General features: G+C 38.5%; 3 protein-coding genes across 6 annotated transcripts; 2 read left to right on the top strand and 1 right to left on the bottom strand.

The window, feature by feature from the left end:
* Positions 1 to 2,497: 2,497 nt before the first annotated feature.
* Positions 2,498 to 5,804, top strand: mat2al (methionine adenosyltransferase II, alpha-like). Of its 4 annotated transcripts, none has more exons than XR_004025210.1 (9): positions 2,498 to 2,631; positions 2,963 to 3,040; positions 3,279 to 3,401; positions 3,512 to 3,624; positions 3,874 to 4,017; positions 4,297 to 4,515; positions 4,637 to 4,819; positions 5,069 to 5,134; positions 5,354 to 5,411. XR_004025210.1 is itself a non-coding variant. In XM_030769121.1 (9 exons), the coding sequence occupies exons 1-9, from the start codon at positions 2,553 to 2,555 to the stop codon at positions 5,465 to 5,467; spliced, it is 1,143 nt and encodes a 380-aa protein (XP_030624981.1). In that variant the 5' UTR covers positions 2,498 to 2,552; the 3' UTR covers positions 5,468 to 5,804. The 4 variants fall into 4 exon arrangements, 3 of the variants coding, with proteins under 3 accessions (XP_030624981.1, XP_030624980.1, XP_030624982.1); XM_030769121.1 differs by having other exon boundaries at positions 5,001 to 5,090; positions 5,354 to 5,804; XM_030769120.1 differs by having other exon boundaries at positions 5,001 to 5,134; positions 5,354 to 5,804.
* Positions 5,805 to 6,785: 981 nt separating this feature from the next.
* On the top strand, positions 6,786 to 8,762 carry ubxn8 (UBX domain protein 8). Its single transcript, XM_030769174.1, has 8 exons — positions 6,786 to 6,950; positions 7,084 to 7,212; positions 7,535 to 7,611; positions 7,749 to 7,871; positions 7,955 to 8,086; positions 8,230 to 8,271; positions 8,416 to 8,490; positions 8,575 to 8,762. Exons 1-8 carry the CDS (start codon positions 6,869 to 6,871, stop codon positions 8,743 to 8,745), a joined length of 831 nt encoding a protein of 276 aa, XP_030625034.1. The 5' UTR covers positions 6,786 to 6,868; the 3' UTR covers positions 8,746 to 8,762.
* A 150-nt stretch (positions 8,763 to 8,912) lies between these two features.
* On the bottom strand, positions 8,913 to 15,251 carry ppp2cb (protein phosphatase 2, catalytic subunit, beta isozyme). Its single transcript, XM_030767227.1, has 7 exons — positions 14,792 to 15,251; positions 11,403 to 11,612; positions 11,004 to 11,177; positions 10,694 to 10,783; positions 10,338 to 10,499; positions 9,751 to 9,869; positions 8,913 to 9,649 (listed from the first exon to the last, which is right to left on the bottom strand). Exons 1-7 carry the CDS (start codon positions 14,891 to 14,893, stop codon positions 9,577 to 9,579), a joined length of 930 nt encoding a protein of 309 aa, XP_030623087.1. The 5' UTR covers positions 14,894 to 15,251; the 3' UTR covers positions 8,913 to 9,576.
* Between the last annotated feature and the right edge of the window lie 2,971 nt (positions 15,252 to 18,222).

The raw sequence follows: 18,222 nt of genomic DNA, 5'->3' as shown, positions 1-18,222 counted from the left end.
GAAAAAGATTTCAGAGATTCCTAACGTTGCGAAACCTTTTCCCCAGTGCAGGAGGGTGAAGATAAATGCATCTTCCAATACAGGCAAAGTCCACCACTTCTTTTAACCTCCCAGTGTACAAGCATCTCCATGGGAACTTAGACCATGTGGAGGCCCAAGCTGTTTCCCTGGATTCGCCTGCAACTGTGCAGGAACAACACTGACACAAGAGGACACTGAAGTGCGATGACATGGAGCATGTTCTTAGTGATACCTGACCCAGCCAGTGGTAATGCTAGGATTCAAACTCAGGACTCAGTATTGGGTTAACTGGATATCTGATGAGCCACGGCAGGATCTAATTAATACCAGGTGTGAACAGGGTTTACTTCTAAAATTAATCCATACCAGATACCTGCTATCTGTTCAAAATGTCCTGTGTGAACAACTAATGGTAGCAGATTTGTAATTCTGTGTAATCATGTCTGTGATATGCTACAAACAAGTGAGATTTTTGCTCTTGCCTCCTGAAACCTCTTTAGAAGTGAGCAATGCACTGTGAAATTGTAAAGGCCTCAAGACTTTGCATTTTTCTTTTCCACTGTAGCCCTTAAGGGCTTTCCTGAACATGTCTAAGTACTGCTAGAGTGAGACCCCTCCAGAACTGACTCCTCTCCCATATGCAAGACTGCAGTACAACACCCTCACTGCTTTCCAGTATGATAGTATGATACATTATGATAATGGCAAAAAAGGGTATTATGTATTGAAAATAAAATTAAGTGAAGAACGGCAATCTAAACATTCAGATACAGGCTGCACTCATAAATATTCAGTTTGTTTTGGATTTAGTCCTCCACATAAGAACGTAGCCAAAACTATAATATTAATTTGATTGATTCTGTTTGGATTTTTGCTAATACAGTATTTGATCAATGACATCTGACAATTATGAGGACTAAAATGTTGAATTGAGCAGGCACAATAGTAAGCCTGATAAACTGCTGAATCTTTGTGGATCTATTTGCCAAGCTGGGAGGGTACCAAGTGCAGGACACCTTGTAAAGCTAGTTTGGATATGGAGAGTGGTTTGTGAAAAAAAAGGTGTTTAGTAGAAGTAAATATTAGAAATTAAGCCTGAGGGTAGTTTGCCAATGATGTTGCAAACTATGCTTGAAGTTAAGCTGGAAGTAAATGCAGGAAGCTAAGCCTGGAATTTGTTTGTCGGTGGGGGTAAAAAGCTAAGCTCCATGTTAGAGGTCAAAGCTGGAGGCAAATCTAGAAGTTATTTTGTCAGTGTGCATGGGAATCTAAATTTGAAGTAAAGTTTGAGGTGAACTTTGAAAGAGCTTGTCTTTGAACTGTGCCAGAGTTATTCACCTCTGTACTACCTTTATTGAAGGGAAGTTTCACACTGCATATGTGCCAGACCTTTATCTAAAAGTTAGCATAGTGGTTTCATCTTACACACACTCTATCATGACCTTGACTTTGTTGCTTTGAAAAGAGAAGACTCAAATATTACTCTCCACAGCCTGGTTATCTGTCTGTCCACTACTTGTCAGCATTCTTCATGGCTTAGTCAACTCAACCAACCTAAGAGTAATGTATCAAGACGTTTAATGCAGAGCTCCTTGGTACAACCAGAAATTTATACCACAGTATAATTCCTATTTCAGACAGTATCACAGTATGGTGTGTGTGTGTGTGTTTAAGTAGTTAAGAAATGATGATGATAAATAATTTACTTGCTGCCCACCAGCAGCGTACGCAAACACACCCTGCTAGTAGCAGACAGATGTATATGTCATCAATTTAATAACAAGATCATCAAAGTGGTGTTGCTTCAGACTACCGTGATGCCATTATTACTTTCATTTTGTCTAAATTTGATTTTGCCCACTTTTTACTCTACATTCCTTACAGCTGTGCCAGTTAGTGCAATGACACACACACACACTTGTGAACCTTAAACCATATCATTTTACAGATGTTTAAATACACATATTTAATAAATTCTCTCTTTCTTGATAATTCGATTGTTGCATAAGTCTAGCATTAACCCAAGCAGCCCTTGTTCTCAACAAAATCTGAGACCGTCTGAAGTCTACTCACGTTATCTCGGGTTTGTGTCTGACTAGAAAGACAAAGTATAAATGACAGTACTTTGAACTACAGGAGCAAGAAAATACTTCTTTAAACTACATCATAACCTATAATAACAGCACTGTTATACACGTCGAAGCCCTTTACTAGTTTGCTGTATCTCTCCATTTCTGTCCCCGATTCCAATATTGGCTTCGCTGACTTTCTGGTATCCCCATAATCGAGCTAATTTTAGCGTTTTGTGAAATTCTTTCCCATATGTACACTTGTGCGTGTATGCTAAGGTGTCATAACAGGTTAAGGGTAATAAGTATGGTCCGATTTTCGCGACAAATAACTACAGTTTGGTCACGCCCACAAACATACGTTCTTTGGACAAAAGACTGATTAGACAAAATCGTTTGGTCACTAAGTAAAACTGTCTGATTTCTTTCGCTGTGCTCCTGTCGTGTCTAAACGTCGTAAATATGAATCCCAGCGGATCTACAAATGCTAAAGGCAAAACGTTTCTGTTTACCTCCGAATCTGTTGGCGAAGGGCATTCTGGTAAGTAAACGTTTTTGTTTTTGTTTTGTTTTGTTTTTTTAAAGCGACTGATCCCAAAATATACGCTCGTTTAATTTTACATATTCATTTTGGAAGTTCATAACTTAATGCACCGAAATTGCCGGTAACCTAACATTGCCTCTCACTCCTTTGGAAAGTGCTGACAGTTAATTACATCAAGAACGCTACGCTTTGCGGATGTTAAAAAAATGCGCTGTTCATGTCCAGACATGTCTCGATGGTGGTACACGTGGTAAAAGACAAATCATATAGCCCCAAAGCTCATCACTTTTTAAAATCACTTTCTTTCTTTTTTTCCTCTTATTTACAGATAAAATGTGTGACCAAATTAGTGATGCAATTTTGGATGCTTATCTTGCTCAGGACCCTGATGCAAAAGTGGCCTGTGGTAAGTGTCATGGACTTCTGGGACAAAACCTTATTGTGATATTCAAATAAAAGTTTCTTGAGTGTTCCACTGAGACCCTAGGGCATGGATCTTGTTCAGTGTATTTCAACCCTAAAATCTGAAATATATGCAGCACAAATGTTTTGAAAAACAGTATCATAGTGTCATTTGCAGAGACAAGAATTGTTGAGAATTCTGCAAGTGCTGAAACAGGATTTTACTCTATATTTTGGAACAGAGTGTGTGGCCAAGACAGGTATGGTTCTGCTCTGTGGGGAGGTGACGTCCACAGCAGTTGTAGACCACCAGAAGGTGGTCAGAGACACCATCAAGAATATTGGATATGATGACTCATCCAAGGGTAAGGTCCAATTCTGGGAATGATGTACTAGGGTCATTAATAGTTACGTAAGGTGTATAGAATCTGTTTGGGTTTAACTGCATAATGTATATTCATCATTTTCCTCACAGGTTTTGATTATAAGACCTGCAATGTGCTTGTGGCCCTACAGCCTCAAGCTGCAGAGATCACTGACTGTGTGTTTGAAGGTAGAGATCAGGAGGATATTGGTGCAGGAGACCAGGTAAGACATTCTGTTAAGCTATAACCATAACTGTTTTATTTTTTTTTTTTTAAGACAGCTAGTTCAGTTTAACTGTGTCTGTAGTGTTCCTTGGATATTTTAAAATTTTGTGCATTTGCAAATACATACAGCTAGTCTTAGAAAGTCATTCAGACACTGGGTCCCATTTTACAGTTTTAATAAAGAACTCTGTTGCTTTCAAATTTCAGATCACCTCACATTTCCTGCTATTAATTGAATCATTCACAGGGTCTGATGTTTGGCTATGCAACTGATGAAACTGAGGAGTGTATGCCACTGACAATCCTCTTAGCTCATAAGCTTAATCATAAACTAAAGGAGCTGTCTAAGACTGGAGTGTGTCCCTGGATACTGCCAGATTCGAAAACACAGGTAAATTATTTAGTAGGGAATGAGGTTTGTTGTTAATGTTAGATCATAGAAAGGGCGCTGGTCATAGTAGTTTGTGAATAGATGTAGGCCTAACTGATACTTCATTTCATAGTAACATGTTCTATTCATTCTTTTATTCTTTTGCCATTTTTAAGTTATTTTAAGAAAGGATAGGAACTAGACTTTGTAAGAAACTGGAGCAGTGTCTTCTACAGCACCTTGAAGAGTAATGGAAAACCTCAACTCAGTTTTACTAATATGATCTCTTTTTTTTCACAGGTGACAATAGAATACCGCGACAACATGGGTGCCATGGAACCTCTCCGTGTTCACACAGTGGTCATTTCAGTTCAGCACACACCTAACATTTCTCTGGCTGAGATCCGAAAGAATCTCATGGAAAAAGTGGTCAAAACTGTTATTCCAGCTAAATATCTAGATGATAGGACTATATATCATCTTCTGCCAAGTGGAAAGTTCCTATTTGGTGGTCCGCAGGTAAAGAATAGAGAACCCTCCCACACGTTTTAATCTGACCAGCTTTTCCTGACATTTTGAAATCCTATTTCATTATGTTTATGAGCTTCAGTGTTCATTGGTTTCTGTCTGTCATACACAGGGTGATGCAGGACTGACTGGGAGGAAGATTATTGTGGATACATATGGAGGTTGGGGTGGCCATGGTGGTGGAGCCTTCTCTGGAAAGGACTACTCTAAAGTGGACCGCTCTGCAGCTTATGCGGCCCGCTGGGTGGCCAAGTCGCTTGTGAAAGCCAAGCTTTGTCGGAGGGTCTTAGTACAGGTGAGCACTGCAGTTACTGAAATTAACAGCAGTGCTTATAAATGCAGAGAAATGCACAGTTAAAATAATGAAATATTTCAAAGGTGATTTATTCGCCCACTGTCAGAATGATGTGAAGCTCCAAATGTGCATTTCTTGAAATGTACTTTGAATGATGGTTTTATTATTTCTTGTCTTCTAGATATCATATGCCATTAGCGTTAGTCACCCTTTGTCAATCTCTGTTTTCCATTATGGAACATCAACAAGGGATGAAGACGAGCTTCTGAAGATAGTACAGAATAATTTTGACCTTAGGCCAGGGGTCATTGTTAAGTAAGTAAAACTTTTCCAGGAACGTTGTTTTTTCCATAGTCTGTAATATCTTGCATATAGTCTTTTAATCATAGTGCAAGCACTTCTCTAATGTTAAACGTGCCTGGTGATAGTTAGCAAAGAACTTGAATTCTAGTACCTTTTCTTTAACTATAGTCAAAAGTACCATCAAATGGCTTTACTCTGTGTTGAACATTTACCATGTTGATCCTTCAACAGGGAGCTTGGTCTAAAAAGGCCCATCTATCAGAAGACTGCCTGTTATGGACATTTTGGCAGAGAAGAATTTCCTTGGGAGAATCCAAAGCCTCTGGTGTTTTGACACTATGCTGATGGAACTGGAAATTAGAAAAAAATGATGAATATACTGATCAATACAAAAGTGTATAATCATACTGTCTGCATTACAATGACTTAGTTGATTCAAAGTCAAACACAGTGAACGGTGCCATGTTTAAGTGTACTTTTTCTAATTGTTTCCTGAATGTTTTAGGCAGTAGAATATGCTCTCATTGGCTGTTTACTTTTACATCATTCTCTGAATGCTGGTGAAGGTCATTATCTGATCAACTGTTTACATACTGTGTGAAATTAACCATTATCAGTAATGGAGGAAGTGTTATCAGTAATTGTATCAATTTTATGTGATATTTTGTAATTTTGTCATTGTTAAAATAAATCATTATGTCAGCACCACATAATCAGTCCAACATATTTATATGGTAGATAAAATGGTGTTAGTTAGTTAGTTATCCATGTTGGTCGATAAAATGGTATAAGAGATGAAAAATGGTTATCTTTCACAGAAATCACAAGAATTTCACATCTTCAGCTTAAAATGTTCTGAAACATGTTTAACGTGGAACAGACTGTCTGTATTATCAGTGATACAGAACTTATTCAAAACATTCCATTACAAAACCAACCCTCCAAAGATCTAGGACTAGAAAAACCTGCTGCTCTACGTAAACTTAACATATTTAGGTGTAACTGGGATATTAAATATATCAGCAAATTCAATATGCAATTGTTTTATTGTTTCAACAATTGTCTAACAAGCACAGTATTTTTTATTGAAGGAAGTGGCGAAATTTTATGGAATATCCAAATTACAAAGAGTATGTGTGTGGGGAGCAGAGTATGTTTATAAACCAATGTCCATTTCAAAAGATCTTGCTGATAAGAATTACAGGCATCAGTACAGCAGCAAGCCCATTGTCTGCATCATGTAGTGCCTTTAGTATATGTAACTATTTAAAATTGTTGGGTACTGTATGCTGACATAACGCCTGAGCAAACATGGCTGCATCCATTTAGTTCCATAAAAGGCTATGCAGATTAATAGGCAAAATGAAGTTGATAAATGCATTCAAGTTACGTTCTATCTGTCTATCTATCTATCTGTCTATCTATCTATCTATCTGTCTGTCTGTCTTGTCCGTCCATTTTATCGATAACATTTTCAATTTCTGGAAATAGATTTATAACAGCAGTGTAGAAATCGGAATTCGTTGTTACAATCTTTTCTGAATATTACGTGCCTAATACAGAACATTACTGAAATATGGAGGTTGTCGCTGCCGAATGTCAACCAATAGAAGGGTCTGTATTGTACCATGTGATATTGAGACTCAACGTTACTCCAAGCGAAAGAAAACCGTGAATCGGCAGAGCACTCTACAGTAGTTAGAAAATATTAGGTTGTACTTCCTCTCTTTTGGCTTCGTGGAGAAAATGGCCGCATTTAAATCAGCTGTGCTTTGTACTGTATTGGCACTAATATTTTGCTTCACGTCGTGGAAGTTCTCGATCTTAGGTAAAGTGCAGTGTGTAACATGCAGTGTTTGCATTCCACGTCAGCCTTGCAGTACTGTGAATGTTTTCCTCTTCTTTACAGCTCAAACCATGTTACTAGTACTCTATTTTAAAATACTTGCGTTGTTTAACAGGTATCAAAGGTGCCTTGCTATTGGCTGGTCGTGGACTGTTCTTCCTGGGTCTGCTGACTTGGCTAGGAACTAGTTTGTATCCAAGGCTGAAATCGTTCTTGCGTACAAACATCCCTGCGCCGACAGAGTGTAAGTTATATATGTTTTCATTAAAAAAAAAAAATACGAATAATTGGTCAATTAATTTGGACAGTTTCGAACCCCACTGATAGTTTATATAACTGTTAAAATCGTATCATAGCTCAGAAAAATCACTGCACTTATTTTGAATACGAGTGCCAAAATGTCTCGTTTTAAATTGCCTTAAATTTGTGTCAGTATCACTGAAGCCATCACACACTGCCTCTCCGAAGTGTCTAAAGTGAGACATTCATATTTATTGATGGACTATGCAAACTGGTGTGACAGAAGTGTGTATATTTTATTATTAAGTGAGACCAATTCTTCTCAGGTCAAAGGGATAATGAGGAGGAGAAACTGAAACAAGAGCTGGCATGGAGAGAGCAACAGGAACGCCACAATGCCAAGGTTCAGACAGCACTACTTTTAAAAGTTAATATTTTCTAAGCTTGTCATGGTGTAAATAAAGCTTTTGACCAGGCCATTATTATCACTATTATTTGCTCAACCCTCAATTAAAAATGAATTTTTTTATCTTTTAAAAGTCCTCATCTTATCAAGAGCTTGTGCTGAGGCCACGTCAGGAGGCATTACTCCGACAGAAGGAGGAACGCTTTTATCGAATGACTGGGGAGACCTGGAAGCTCAGTCCAGGCTATTCAGTTGGGGTGAGAAAAACTGCCCATAATATTCAATGTCTTAATTAGTCTAATGTCTTCAAACACTTACAAATACAGTTGTATTGAGCCAGGAAGGGGAGACTGAGCTGCATATACAAGAGGATACGAATGAGACTCCCAACCAGAGGGCCATAAAGAGACGTAAGCTTCCGGTGCGAACAAGTCGGGCTCCTGAGCCAGTTCACATTTGTCCTGAAAAGAGGGTGAGCACCTGAAATACTCCGCATGGGTCAGTTGTGTCTGGCAGGACAATTTCATGTGGCATGTTCATCTGTCGATGCTCACATTTAATGCTTTTTCACCTTCAGTTTCAATTTGTGAATTTTTATCCATTTTTTTCCCCAAGGTCATAGTTTTACCTGATGAGCCCTCAGATGATACTGAGGGGGTGAGTAATACAATACTCTAGCCAACAGATTGTATCATGCAGTTTTGAAGTAAAACTAATCTAAAATCTCAGCCAAAATGATACCATCAGCTGTGTTTGGCATTTCTGCACATTGACAGTATTCAAATATGATCTTACTTTCAGGTTGTAAAAGTAGCACTACGATGCCCAAGTGGAAGGACAGTCTACAGGAGATTCCTTAAATCCCATAGCTCTTTTGTAAGTAATGTCTGATAGTCATACCTATATATTTCATGAGAGGAAAAGAGAGTAATAAGGCATCTCCCTTTTGTCCTGTTGTAGGTCCTTCTGGATTTTTTACTCAAGACCGGATACCATCCCACAATCTACACATTATGCACCTCCTACCCACGGAGGCCTCTTCTCACAGGAGCAGAACTGAGTTTGGAGGACGTGGGCATTGTTAGAGATACGGTTCTGAATATAGAGGAAAAAGACCCCTCTACAACCTGAGGCATTAAATGGGACATTTAAACTAACTTCTTTGGCTTTTGTATAATTTGCACCATATTAGAGTACTGACATACACATTCTTTTTACACGTTGGAATGGTACCTCACTTTATTGGAGGTGTATAATTTTATCATTACAGGTAAATCATAAGTTATTCAGTGGAGTAGTTTGCGATTAAAAGTACTTTATTAGTTCAAATACACCAAAGAAGAGGCAATCACATAATGACACATACACAGAGTAGAGACGGTAAACACAAAAATGGTAAAGATTAGACAAAGGGGACAGTAGGGTCAAGATAAGGGTCCATATACATGAAAGCATACACTCCCAAAAAGGAGAGAAGACTCCTTCTGTTTAAGCATTCATTCCCAATAGTATAGTGTTTTTGGTGATCTGACAGGAAGGGATGTAAGCTTGTGCATTTGTTGTATAAAATATTACTGTATTTCACATGCCTGGCCTTGCCAACTCAAAGTACGTTGTCCAGTGATATTGGGGGAAAGCTAGTTGTCACTTTTTTTTCTTTTTTTTTATTTTGCTCAGAGTAATGTACAATTCAAGAACAAAGAGAACATTACTATCAATAGTTTACAGCAGGCAATTGCACTAGGCTAAAACAGGACACTGTGTAGCAGTACTGAGACACAGGGCAATTTGTATTTCTGCATTAATGCTTATATGGCACATTTTGGTCCATGTTAGTGCTTTCATGTCATAACATATCCCAATACATGTACACTGGGCATTTTTATATAGCTATACTGGGATTTGTCAGGTTTTGTTGCTTGCTTCAGAGGTCTTGTGTTCCTACATCAGGCCAGTGCACATTTACAAGAAGTAATCAGGGGTGCGGCGGGTCACATGGGGCTCCCCACGTCGAGGTGCAGGATCAAACTGAAGGCTGCAAGAACAACGACACAAGAGGTAGAAATGGCTTAACTCCTCAAATACCTCTGTGGGTTTGCAATTTTTGTCATTATCTCTTTCCATTAAGGTACTTACAAGGAATATTTAAGAGTATCATCCAGTTCCATGATAGCAGCCTGGTTGCCGCAGCGATAGCAGTAGTTTGGTGCACTGAAAATGGTGACAACGTTTCTGTCATGACACCAGTTGTATCCCTGAAAAGAGAAACCATCATTACTGTACCACTTCCTGATGGAAGTGCTTAAACATCTCATATTACCAACATAAAAGCATGAGCATTCTCTGTGCCTGGACCAGAGGTGGGGTCTCCATGCCTCTTCACATTACATCGAGTCCATAAACTTTGCTTGCTTTGCGCAGTCCTACATGTACAACTAGTACCAGTGCAATAATTGCCATTATGAAAATGCATATTAACTAGCAAGATTACTCAATAACAGTAGTTTCCAGTTGGGTTAAATGGCTGTTAATTTCATGAGACAATAACATGGCCTCACAAAGCAGGGTTAGGTTGGATCCAGACAAAGCGTAGTACATGACTTAAGATGAGTAGAGAATATCCATTTACTGTGAAAACTAACTTATAATTGAATACCTTTGAAAATATAGACTTTAAGACACAATGCTATGACAGTACTGCAAAAAAAAAAAAAAAGTCTTGCCTCCATGACAAGTTGATGGGCACGGGAGACAAGTGTAAGACCGTTGGCATGGTTGAAGGTTTCAGAAATGTCCTGTCCAAAGGTGTAACCAGCACCTCTGGGGGAGATGCCCCAGCCTCCACGGTCATCCGGATCTGACCACAGCAAATCACACATCGGGCCCTAAAAGAGCAGCACGCACAAACATCGGGAGACAGCAATGCAAAAATGAAATCGCACAGTTATTTGACGACCAATGCAAAGAAGAAGAGTACAAGGACCACATCATTTTTCGACAGTATTTATGGCATTAACGACACAAAAGCAATGCAGAACACTGAGATTTGCCCATGTGGGTTTTGGGAGCGTAAACTAACCTCGTGTGGAACTTCCTGCAGGCGATCCAGAGCTCGAATGTGATCCAGAGTGTCTATTGATGGAGACAGACCACCGTGCAGGCAGAATATCTGAAGGGGAAAAAAAAATCATCACATTGATAATGATGATGACAGCATCCACTGCATCACAAATCATTCTACACTGACACAATATTGATCAGATCTTAATCAAAATAAATATATTTGTTAAATTTCATCAAATCTGGTGCAATGAAATCATACTCTCCCACTTCTTGATTCTTGTTATGCTGGTGACTACGCAATCATTGAAATGAAAATAAGGCCTCACCTGCCCATCAACCAGGGCAGTCAGTGGCAGGTAGTCGAAAAGGTCAGTGAAGTATTTCCAGACGTTTGCGTTGCCATATTTCCTCAAACACTCATCATAAAAGCCGTACACCTGTGTGATCTGTCGACTCTCATGGTTACCCCGCAATATTGTAATGCGTTCTGGGAAACGGACCTGTGGACAGAGAGATGCGTGACCACATATGTTGCTGACACATTAAAAAAAAAAAAAATGCAAGCACAGGAACCAAAGTCCATACATGACTCTACATATGAATCACTTTATGAGCTCATATATTCTCTCATGTTTCATTTAATTACCCTGACTAGGAGCAAAGCATTTACTTTGTGGACTACGGCCTTTCCACAATGACTTGGAGGCCTAATAAAGTGAATGTACCTTTAGTGCTACAAGAAGCGTTACTGTTTCCACTGAGTAATAGCCTCTGTCCACATAGTCTCCCATAAACAGGTAGTTGGTGTCAGGTGACTTTCCCCCAATTCTGAAGAGCTCCATGAGGTCATGGAACTGGCCATGCACATCTCCACATACTGTGACAGGGCAACGAACCTCCTGTACATTTGACTCCTTTGTCAATATCTCTTTAGCCTGCAAGAGTTTAAAGAGAACATAACAGTTACTTCTTAATAAACATGGAAATTTCAGACTTCACAATATTTTGGATATCATGTTTCTGAGAGTTGGGATGTTAGACAAAAACACCTCATTTATTAACACTTATGTTTCAGCTGGAGTTAAAAAGGAATATAAAAACATCCACAAGCAAGAAAAAAAGTGCTGCTCTAGACATATGATGTTTGTAAGTCATACCAAATGTCCTAATTCATCAAAGGACTAAAGTGAAACACATTGAAATCACATGTCATCAAAGCAATTTTTTCATCTTTTTCACCACCACATTCAAAACTAAAAGCTCTACTGATGGGAGTCTAATGCACACCACAAAGTGTGAAGATTGAGGTTCTAAAAAAGCTAACACTGGCATCTTCAGTTGAAGCCATGATTAGAACAACACATTTCACATCAAAATAATCAAATCTGTCATATGGCCACATGCCAAATGTAGATAATTATTCATATGATGTCAAAGACCATATATATTTCATAGTTAATAACAGAAGTAGTCTGTTAAATTCCTTATGTTAACCCTAGTATGGCTGATTGGTAGTTTACAGCGAGGGAAATGCCATCACTGATATCCCCTGGTAGATAGGGGTCACACCCTTACCCTGGTTAACATCAGAGCAGAGCTTAATTGTAGTTGAGATGCACCAGTGTGAATAATACAGTTCTTAGTCCACTAACATGACAGAGACAAATGGAAGTAATATGTACCATTCTGATTTTAAATTCTAATCACAACGTCAAATCCTCTTTCAACTGGCAATACAAATGACTGCTATGATGGTCTGAGTGTAAAACTCATTGTTCAAATCCTGCCTTCACATATCCCCACCACGTCCAGGTAACAATGCTGATGATAGCATGTCACAATCTCAGTGGAATCCACCATATCCCCATACTGGTTTTAAGGCTAAAACGTGATGGGGAAAATATGGTTAAAATCAGTTGCATCTATACTTTAAGAATAGCATCAATTCAGCAAAAGAAACTACCACACTATCACCATGGAGACACTGTGAGTGAGTTTCCATGGAGATCTCTCCTCTGCAGTCCCAACCCTCTCTAGCGCAGCAGTGACTGATAACAGTGCTCCCACTGCAGTTAAACAGGGTAAACAGTACAATGTACACCCTTTAATAAAAGTATTTGTGTATGACTAAGTCTTGTGTTTGCAACATGATATTACTGTTTGGATTGAAAGATTTCACACACAACCTCCAACACTGGTATTACCTAATTCTGAAGAAAATAGGCCAAAGTATCCTATCTACTGACTTTATCTCTTTAGTAATGCTAGCATGAATGAAGATAAAGATTTGAAAGTTTGGTTTATTTCTAACCTGATATCTGGTGACAAATCACTTGTCAAATGCAAGTCAACATTCAAAGAAATCCATAGTTCTTTTGTGAGGTACCCACATAATGGATCAAGTATGATCCTCACGGTGTACACAACTGACTGATTTAACCATAAATAAACTGTCAAGAAATTATCAAAAGATACTGATCTTATTCTCCTCAGGAGTGGGCCTTCTTTTCATCGCCGAAACATTAAACGTGTGTACCAATTAGGCCAGTACAGTTTCTCAGTAATGCAGTAATGATCCCTCTTAACATAAGTATCTCTTTTTACATGGTTGTTATAAATTGACAGTTGCAGCGAGGCTAAAAATTATATTAAGTATATCTTTTCATTTCACACCTGACTATACAACGAATTTGAGGATATCCTGTGCACCTAGTTCATTTACAAAGCTCTTACAACAGTGCAAGTAGACACACACTTCCAGCTATTACAAATAGTGACAAACTTATTTGTTTGTTTGTTTCAAAAAAGCCCTATTCAGTTTATACAAACCTTAAATCAATGAGATGTGCTGCACAGAGCAGACCAAGCATTATGTTTCAAGAAAGAGATTACACTTCTCCGTCTGCTTTGCAAGTTTTGAACAGAGATATATATTCATAGTCTGAACTAGTTCGTTTAAGTATTTCGGTCTTCATGTGAATCAAATCTGTGTGCTGGGGATAAAAATGACTTTGGGACTATTCATAGGCTATGAAAGTTACGCAATACTCGTCTCATCAAATCTCAATGATAGTCAGCATAAATATTATTAGTCAGGAAGCTGACACTACGTTTCGCATATTGAAATTAATAAAATGGTTGGCTGTTTATAGAACACTGTTTTTTATGACACCAGCTCGCTTATGATCAACCTAGTCTGCTGACAAAACCGTGGTAAGATTTCAGTAAATAAACCAGCACAGCGACAGAAAAAGGTCCCTTGTTAATCATTAACTTTTCGTCAATTACTGTGGATAGCAATCAGTTCATTAAAACAACGGTCAGACAAAACTGCAAATAGCTAATGTTAAAACTGATACTATCGCTGTTAGGCTATTTGTTAGTTTGTAGACGGCATTAGTGGAAGAAAGTGGAAAAAAGTAACCATATCCTCAGCTTACTTGTTCCCTACATTTGAAAGACCGTTGTTGTAGACAGAATGGCTATGATGGCAGATCATTTGGTTGATGAGCCAGAAAACCACATTCGCTTGTAGATAAGTTCACCGGTCAAATACTAAATAGGCGGAATCATTTTCCCGTGTATTTGAACAGTACAAAACTTCAGAATTGCAGGAATAATCCGAAACATTGCTTAACAAGGTGTGTTAAACAATGTTTCTGATTATTTCCGCAATTTGTCGTACATGTTGACGTTATTAACGTAGCTAGCTTAACTAGAAGCTCGTACACTTTACATTAGACTTGTGAGCGAAAAGCACACTATCTGTACTCTGTTAATTCATTATATGGTTATCCTGTATTTGATAGGTTGGCCATCAGTTCAACACTGTTAAGATAGGTACCCCAAATCCAGGCAAACCAATGCGTAGTTATACTTTGCTAGCTTTGTGGCTTCTTTAGGTATCTAGCTAATAAAAATCGATTTAGTCCAATAAACACGAGTTCGATGGCACTCAAGTCTTTAACAGTAAATCATCTGTGTGAGAAGTTTAAGTATCTGTATACACTGTTTGCCGAATATAATAGCTACGTTTAAGCTAGAAGGTTATCGAGGAAATCAATTAATGTGACATACATGTTAGCTTGCTTGATAGCTAGTTAGCAATACGCACCTTTTCGCATAACGTCCTCACTTGATTCTCCGTAAGCTGCTTGCACTCATTCAGTTGCTCGACCCACTGGTCTAATTCCTTTGTGAACGCTTTATCGTCCATTATGAGTGAAAACTGATTAATACCACTGTCGTAACACCACTGAGTCGGGACTATCGGCGCTTTTCAAATTAGCCTGCTGACTCGCTGACTTGGATACAGGATACGGGTTTGGCCGCTTTGCTAGCCTATTGGTAATCTTAAAGCTAGAGCTAACGTTCAAAACTGAATGTTATTACAACCATTAAAAAGCGTATCCGAGTATTTTACCGCAAATACGTTAACACGTAGTTGTCCTAAATATTGTTATAGAGATGACCCTGATCTTAACAACAGCGAGTTGTCGTTGATGTTATTCGCTTGGTTCCCTATTCCTCCCGACCTTCCCAGGGAAACTCGCTATGTAATGGCCGCTCCGCATTAGCCTCGTACCGACGTCATCATAAAGGCATTTCCAGAAGATCTCTCTTTTCACCATCTCGTCATAAATGCATTTATGTGTCTCTGCCTCCTAGTGGCCGAGAGGACTAATCGAGCGGCACTCGCATTAAGGTTCTGTGCTTTGCTTTTGGGAACAATCTTCCTCAAACATTCTCTGAAATGTAAATTATTATTAACTGCTTGGTCATGAACAACTAAAAAACACAGGAATGCATCCAAGCTTATTACTGCTACACTTTTCCTCTTTTCCTTATCTATTACCCTTTTACCCTGAAATGACAGTGATAAAAACAAATCATAAATCATATACCAATATACCAGTGTTTCCTGTATTATTTAATGACTGCTAAGAATATTATTTGATTATTATACAGAATATTAATTTATCGTCAACAAAGTAATATAAAAGTTCAACATAGGAATGACATGAAATATAGAAATATAGATATGAAATATACAAGAAACTGATGAAAACATTACTTTACAGGATAATGATATGGCACAAGACAATAGGTCATTTTCAGTGTGAATATTCAATTGATTTACATACGGTATTGAAATTGACTTAACAGAGAGGTGTGAAACTTTTGATAGTCTGTATGTAATCAGCAATAGAAAAGCAAGATTAATCCCTAATTATACATACCCAGGGGAGGAATCCCAGAGGAACAAAATAATAATACAGCATTACAGTATATGAGAACAATAGGCAGTTTCAGTTTGAAGTGTTGATACAGAGGGGCCTCCAGTGGAATATGTGCGGCCATTTAATAGGAAGTATGGGTAGTTTATTGGTGTGGTTTCTGTGAGGGGGTAGACATGGTTTGTAGTGTTTGAAAAGGGTTGGAGTGAGAAGAGAGGAGGTGCAGGAGTTTGGGATATAGATGACAGGTAAGCTTGCTCTTCTGAAACTTCAGGAAAAATAGGTGCACTGTTGGTTGATTGATGCTGAATTCCTCCAGTAGCCCAAGGATGCAGTATTTGTGGTTCATAACTTAATGTCACTTGGTGGTTCATGGGTGGATACCACTGTTGTTGTCCTGCAATTCGAGCTCTCTCATTATCTGTCACAGAGGTTGACTTTAACTGTGACTGTTGTAAAGACATACCCTTGTTAGACTGAAGGAGGGCCCTTAATTTAGAATGCGGATGTGGCGCAAAATTACACCCAAACTCTACTGCATTCAGGTCCTGAGAATGATTGTCATAAGATGCTCTTCTCCAGTTTACAGCAGTGCCTTTGTGGATTGAGGTATGGCAAGAACTTTGCTGGTAATGGGCAGCTTTGTTCTTTTGTGATATATGAGGTTGATCAACACCTCCATGACCCATATTATATTTCAATGGGGGATGAGTTGACCTGCAGAAAATTAAAATTGAGGATTTTTTGCATGTTATTGAAATGGTTGAATTCTGTGTAAATTTCTTTACTAAGAACTGAGGGATTCTAAAAGTGAAATATGGCAAATTACTGAAAACCAATCTTTAAACTTTTGCTTTGATTCTTACCTCCTTTTAGTTGACCGGTTGACTTTCTTCAAATGATCGTTTCCAGTACTTTTGTTCTAGAAAATGAATAAAAATACAAAACTGAACATTACAATGCATTTCAAACAAACACACAAGTATTTAATTCTGTTAATTATCTGTTTCATCTGTTGTCAATTTGTCTGAAACAAGTAGACAGGACTTATGTCTTACCTGCACATGGTGCTTTATTTGTCTGCTTGAAGCTTCCAGCTGGTCTTTATGCTTCTGTGGAGCATTTTCTTGTTGTAATGTTGAGATCCCTGTTCCAAGTAGGAACTGTGAAGGTCTGTTCACTAATGAGATGCCAGACTCTGTTATCCCATAAACTATTTGTGAATTTGAATTCCCATGTTCGGTATCCCTCCACATAAGAATCTTTGAAGCATCATATCGAAGATGCTCTAGACCAAACCAAGAAATTTTGTTGTCCATTCGTTTTCCTGACCTTAAAACATTTGTTTTCTCATAGAGATATCTGCACATCATGGACAGGTGTTCTGCTTTTCCAATGTCAAATATGCCTGGCAATTGTTCTGGCATTTCTGCAAAGGCCATTACCATAGTATGCAGCTTCTCTAAACTCTCAAGAGAGTCGCCAAAGTTAATCGCAGAGGACAGAGGTACAGACAGGAAGAAGCTCTTGAGGTCAGAGTGATTTCTCAATGCAGCCTCTGTCTCTAGTCTCTCTCGCTTGCTTTTCAGATACATATAATAAGATGCATCAGGCGTCCCTTGGAGCTGTTGATGTAAGGTGGAAACTGCAAAGTGGTATTCTTGCAATTTGCTATAGCCATCTTTTGCCAAACTTTCCTGGAAGGCTGTAAATAGCGACGACTGCTGTTGAAACCCAATCTCACATTTGTAGAGTTCACCAAAAAGGGTAGGGTCGTACCAAAGCAAACTCCTGAATGTTGGCTGCCCAGTCAGAAAGTTAATTTTATTTTCCACAAATTGACAGGCTTCAAATACCATCTGCAGCTCCAGGAATGAATTTAGAGCCTCAAATTTTAGAGGTAATGGAGTAGGAGGATGGCGTAAATATTTTTCAATAATGAGATCTCGTGAAATAATGGACTCACTAAATGCAACATTCTGATCCCGTTCAAAGTTTGAAATGAAATGCTGCAGCATGTCTTTGGATTTTGATTTCAATCTCCAGAGTTCAGCTAGGCTAACTGAATGATCAGCTTCCTTTAGGATGCAGGAGATGTCAGTGATACTGTACTCTCTGTGAAAATATGTAGTATCCTCTTTTATTTTACATGGGATTTCACAGTGTTGTTGACTATAGATGTATTTGTCAGTACAGACTGTATGTCTGTGGTGTACTGCATTTTCATGATTTTGTCTCAACTGATAAACATCAGGTGTATTTCTTGGAATATCCATTTGTCCAGCTACGTTCTTTCCATTGTTTGATT

This window comes from Chanos chanos, chromosome 3, assembly GCF_902362185.1.
Source record: "Chanos chanos chromosome 3, fChaCha1.1, whole genome shotgun sequence".
Classification (NCBI taxonomy): domain Eukaryota; kingdom Metazoa; phylum Chordata; class Actinopteri; order Gonorynchiformes; family Chanidae; genus Chanos; species Chanos chanos.
Note: the sequence above shows the minus strand (reverse complement) of the source record. Positions and strands in the feature narration are given on the sequence as shown.

Bases quoted from the DNA above. Each gene is read 5' to 3' on its own strand.
- mat2al (XM_030769120.1), top strand. From the start codon at position 2,553: ATGAATCCCAGCGGATCTACAAATGCTAAAGGCAAAACGTTTCTGTTT. The intron at 2,632-2,962 runs GTAAGTAAACGT...TCTTATTTACAG, and splicing joins TGTTGGCGAAGGGCATTCTG to ATAAAATGTGTGACCAAATT. The intron at 4,820-5,000 runs GTGAGCACTGCA...CTTGTCTTCTAG, and splicing joins GTCGGAGGGTCTTAGTACAG to ATATCATATGCCATTAGCGT.
- ubxn8 (XM_030769174.1), top strand. From the start codon at position 6,869: ATGGCCGCATTTAAATCAGCTGTGCTTTGTACTGTATTGGCACTAATA. The intron at 7,213-7,534 runs GTAAGTTATATA...AATTCTTCTCAG, and splicing joins CATCCCTGCGCCGACAGAGT to GTCAAAGGGATAATGAGGAG. The intron at 8,087-8,229 runs GTGAGCACCTGA...TTTTTCCCCAAG, and splicing joins ACATTTGTCCTGAAAAGAGG to GTCATAGTTTTACCTGATGA.
- ppp2cb (XM_030767227.1), bottom strand. From the start codon at position 14,893: ATGGACGATAAAGCGTTCACAAAGGAATTAGACCAGTGGGTCGAGCAA. The intron at 10,784-11,003 runs GTGAGGCCTTAT...TTTCCCCTTCAG, and splicing joins CTGCCCTGGTTGATGGGCAG to ATATTCTGCCTGCACGGTGG. The intron at 9,650-9,750 runs GTAAGTACCTTA...TTGTTCTTGCAG, and splicing joins GATACTCTTAAATATTCCTT to CCTTCAGTTTGATCCTGCAC.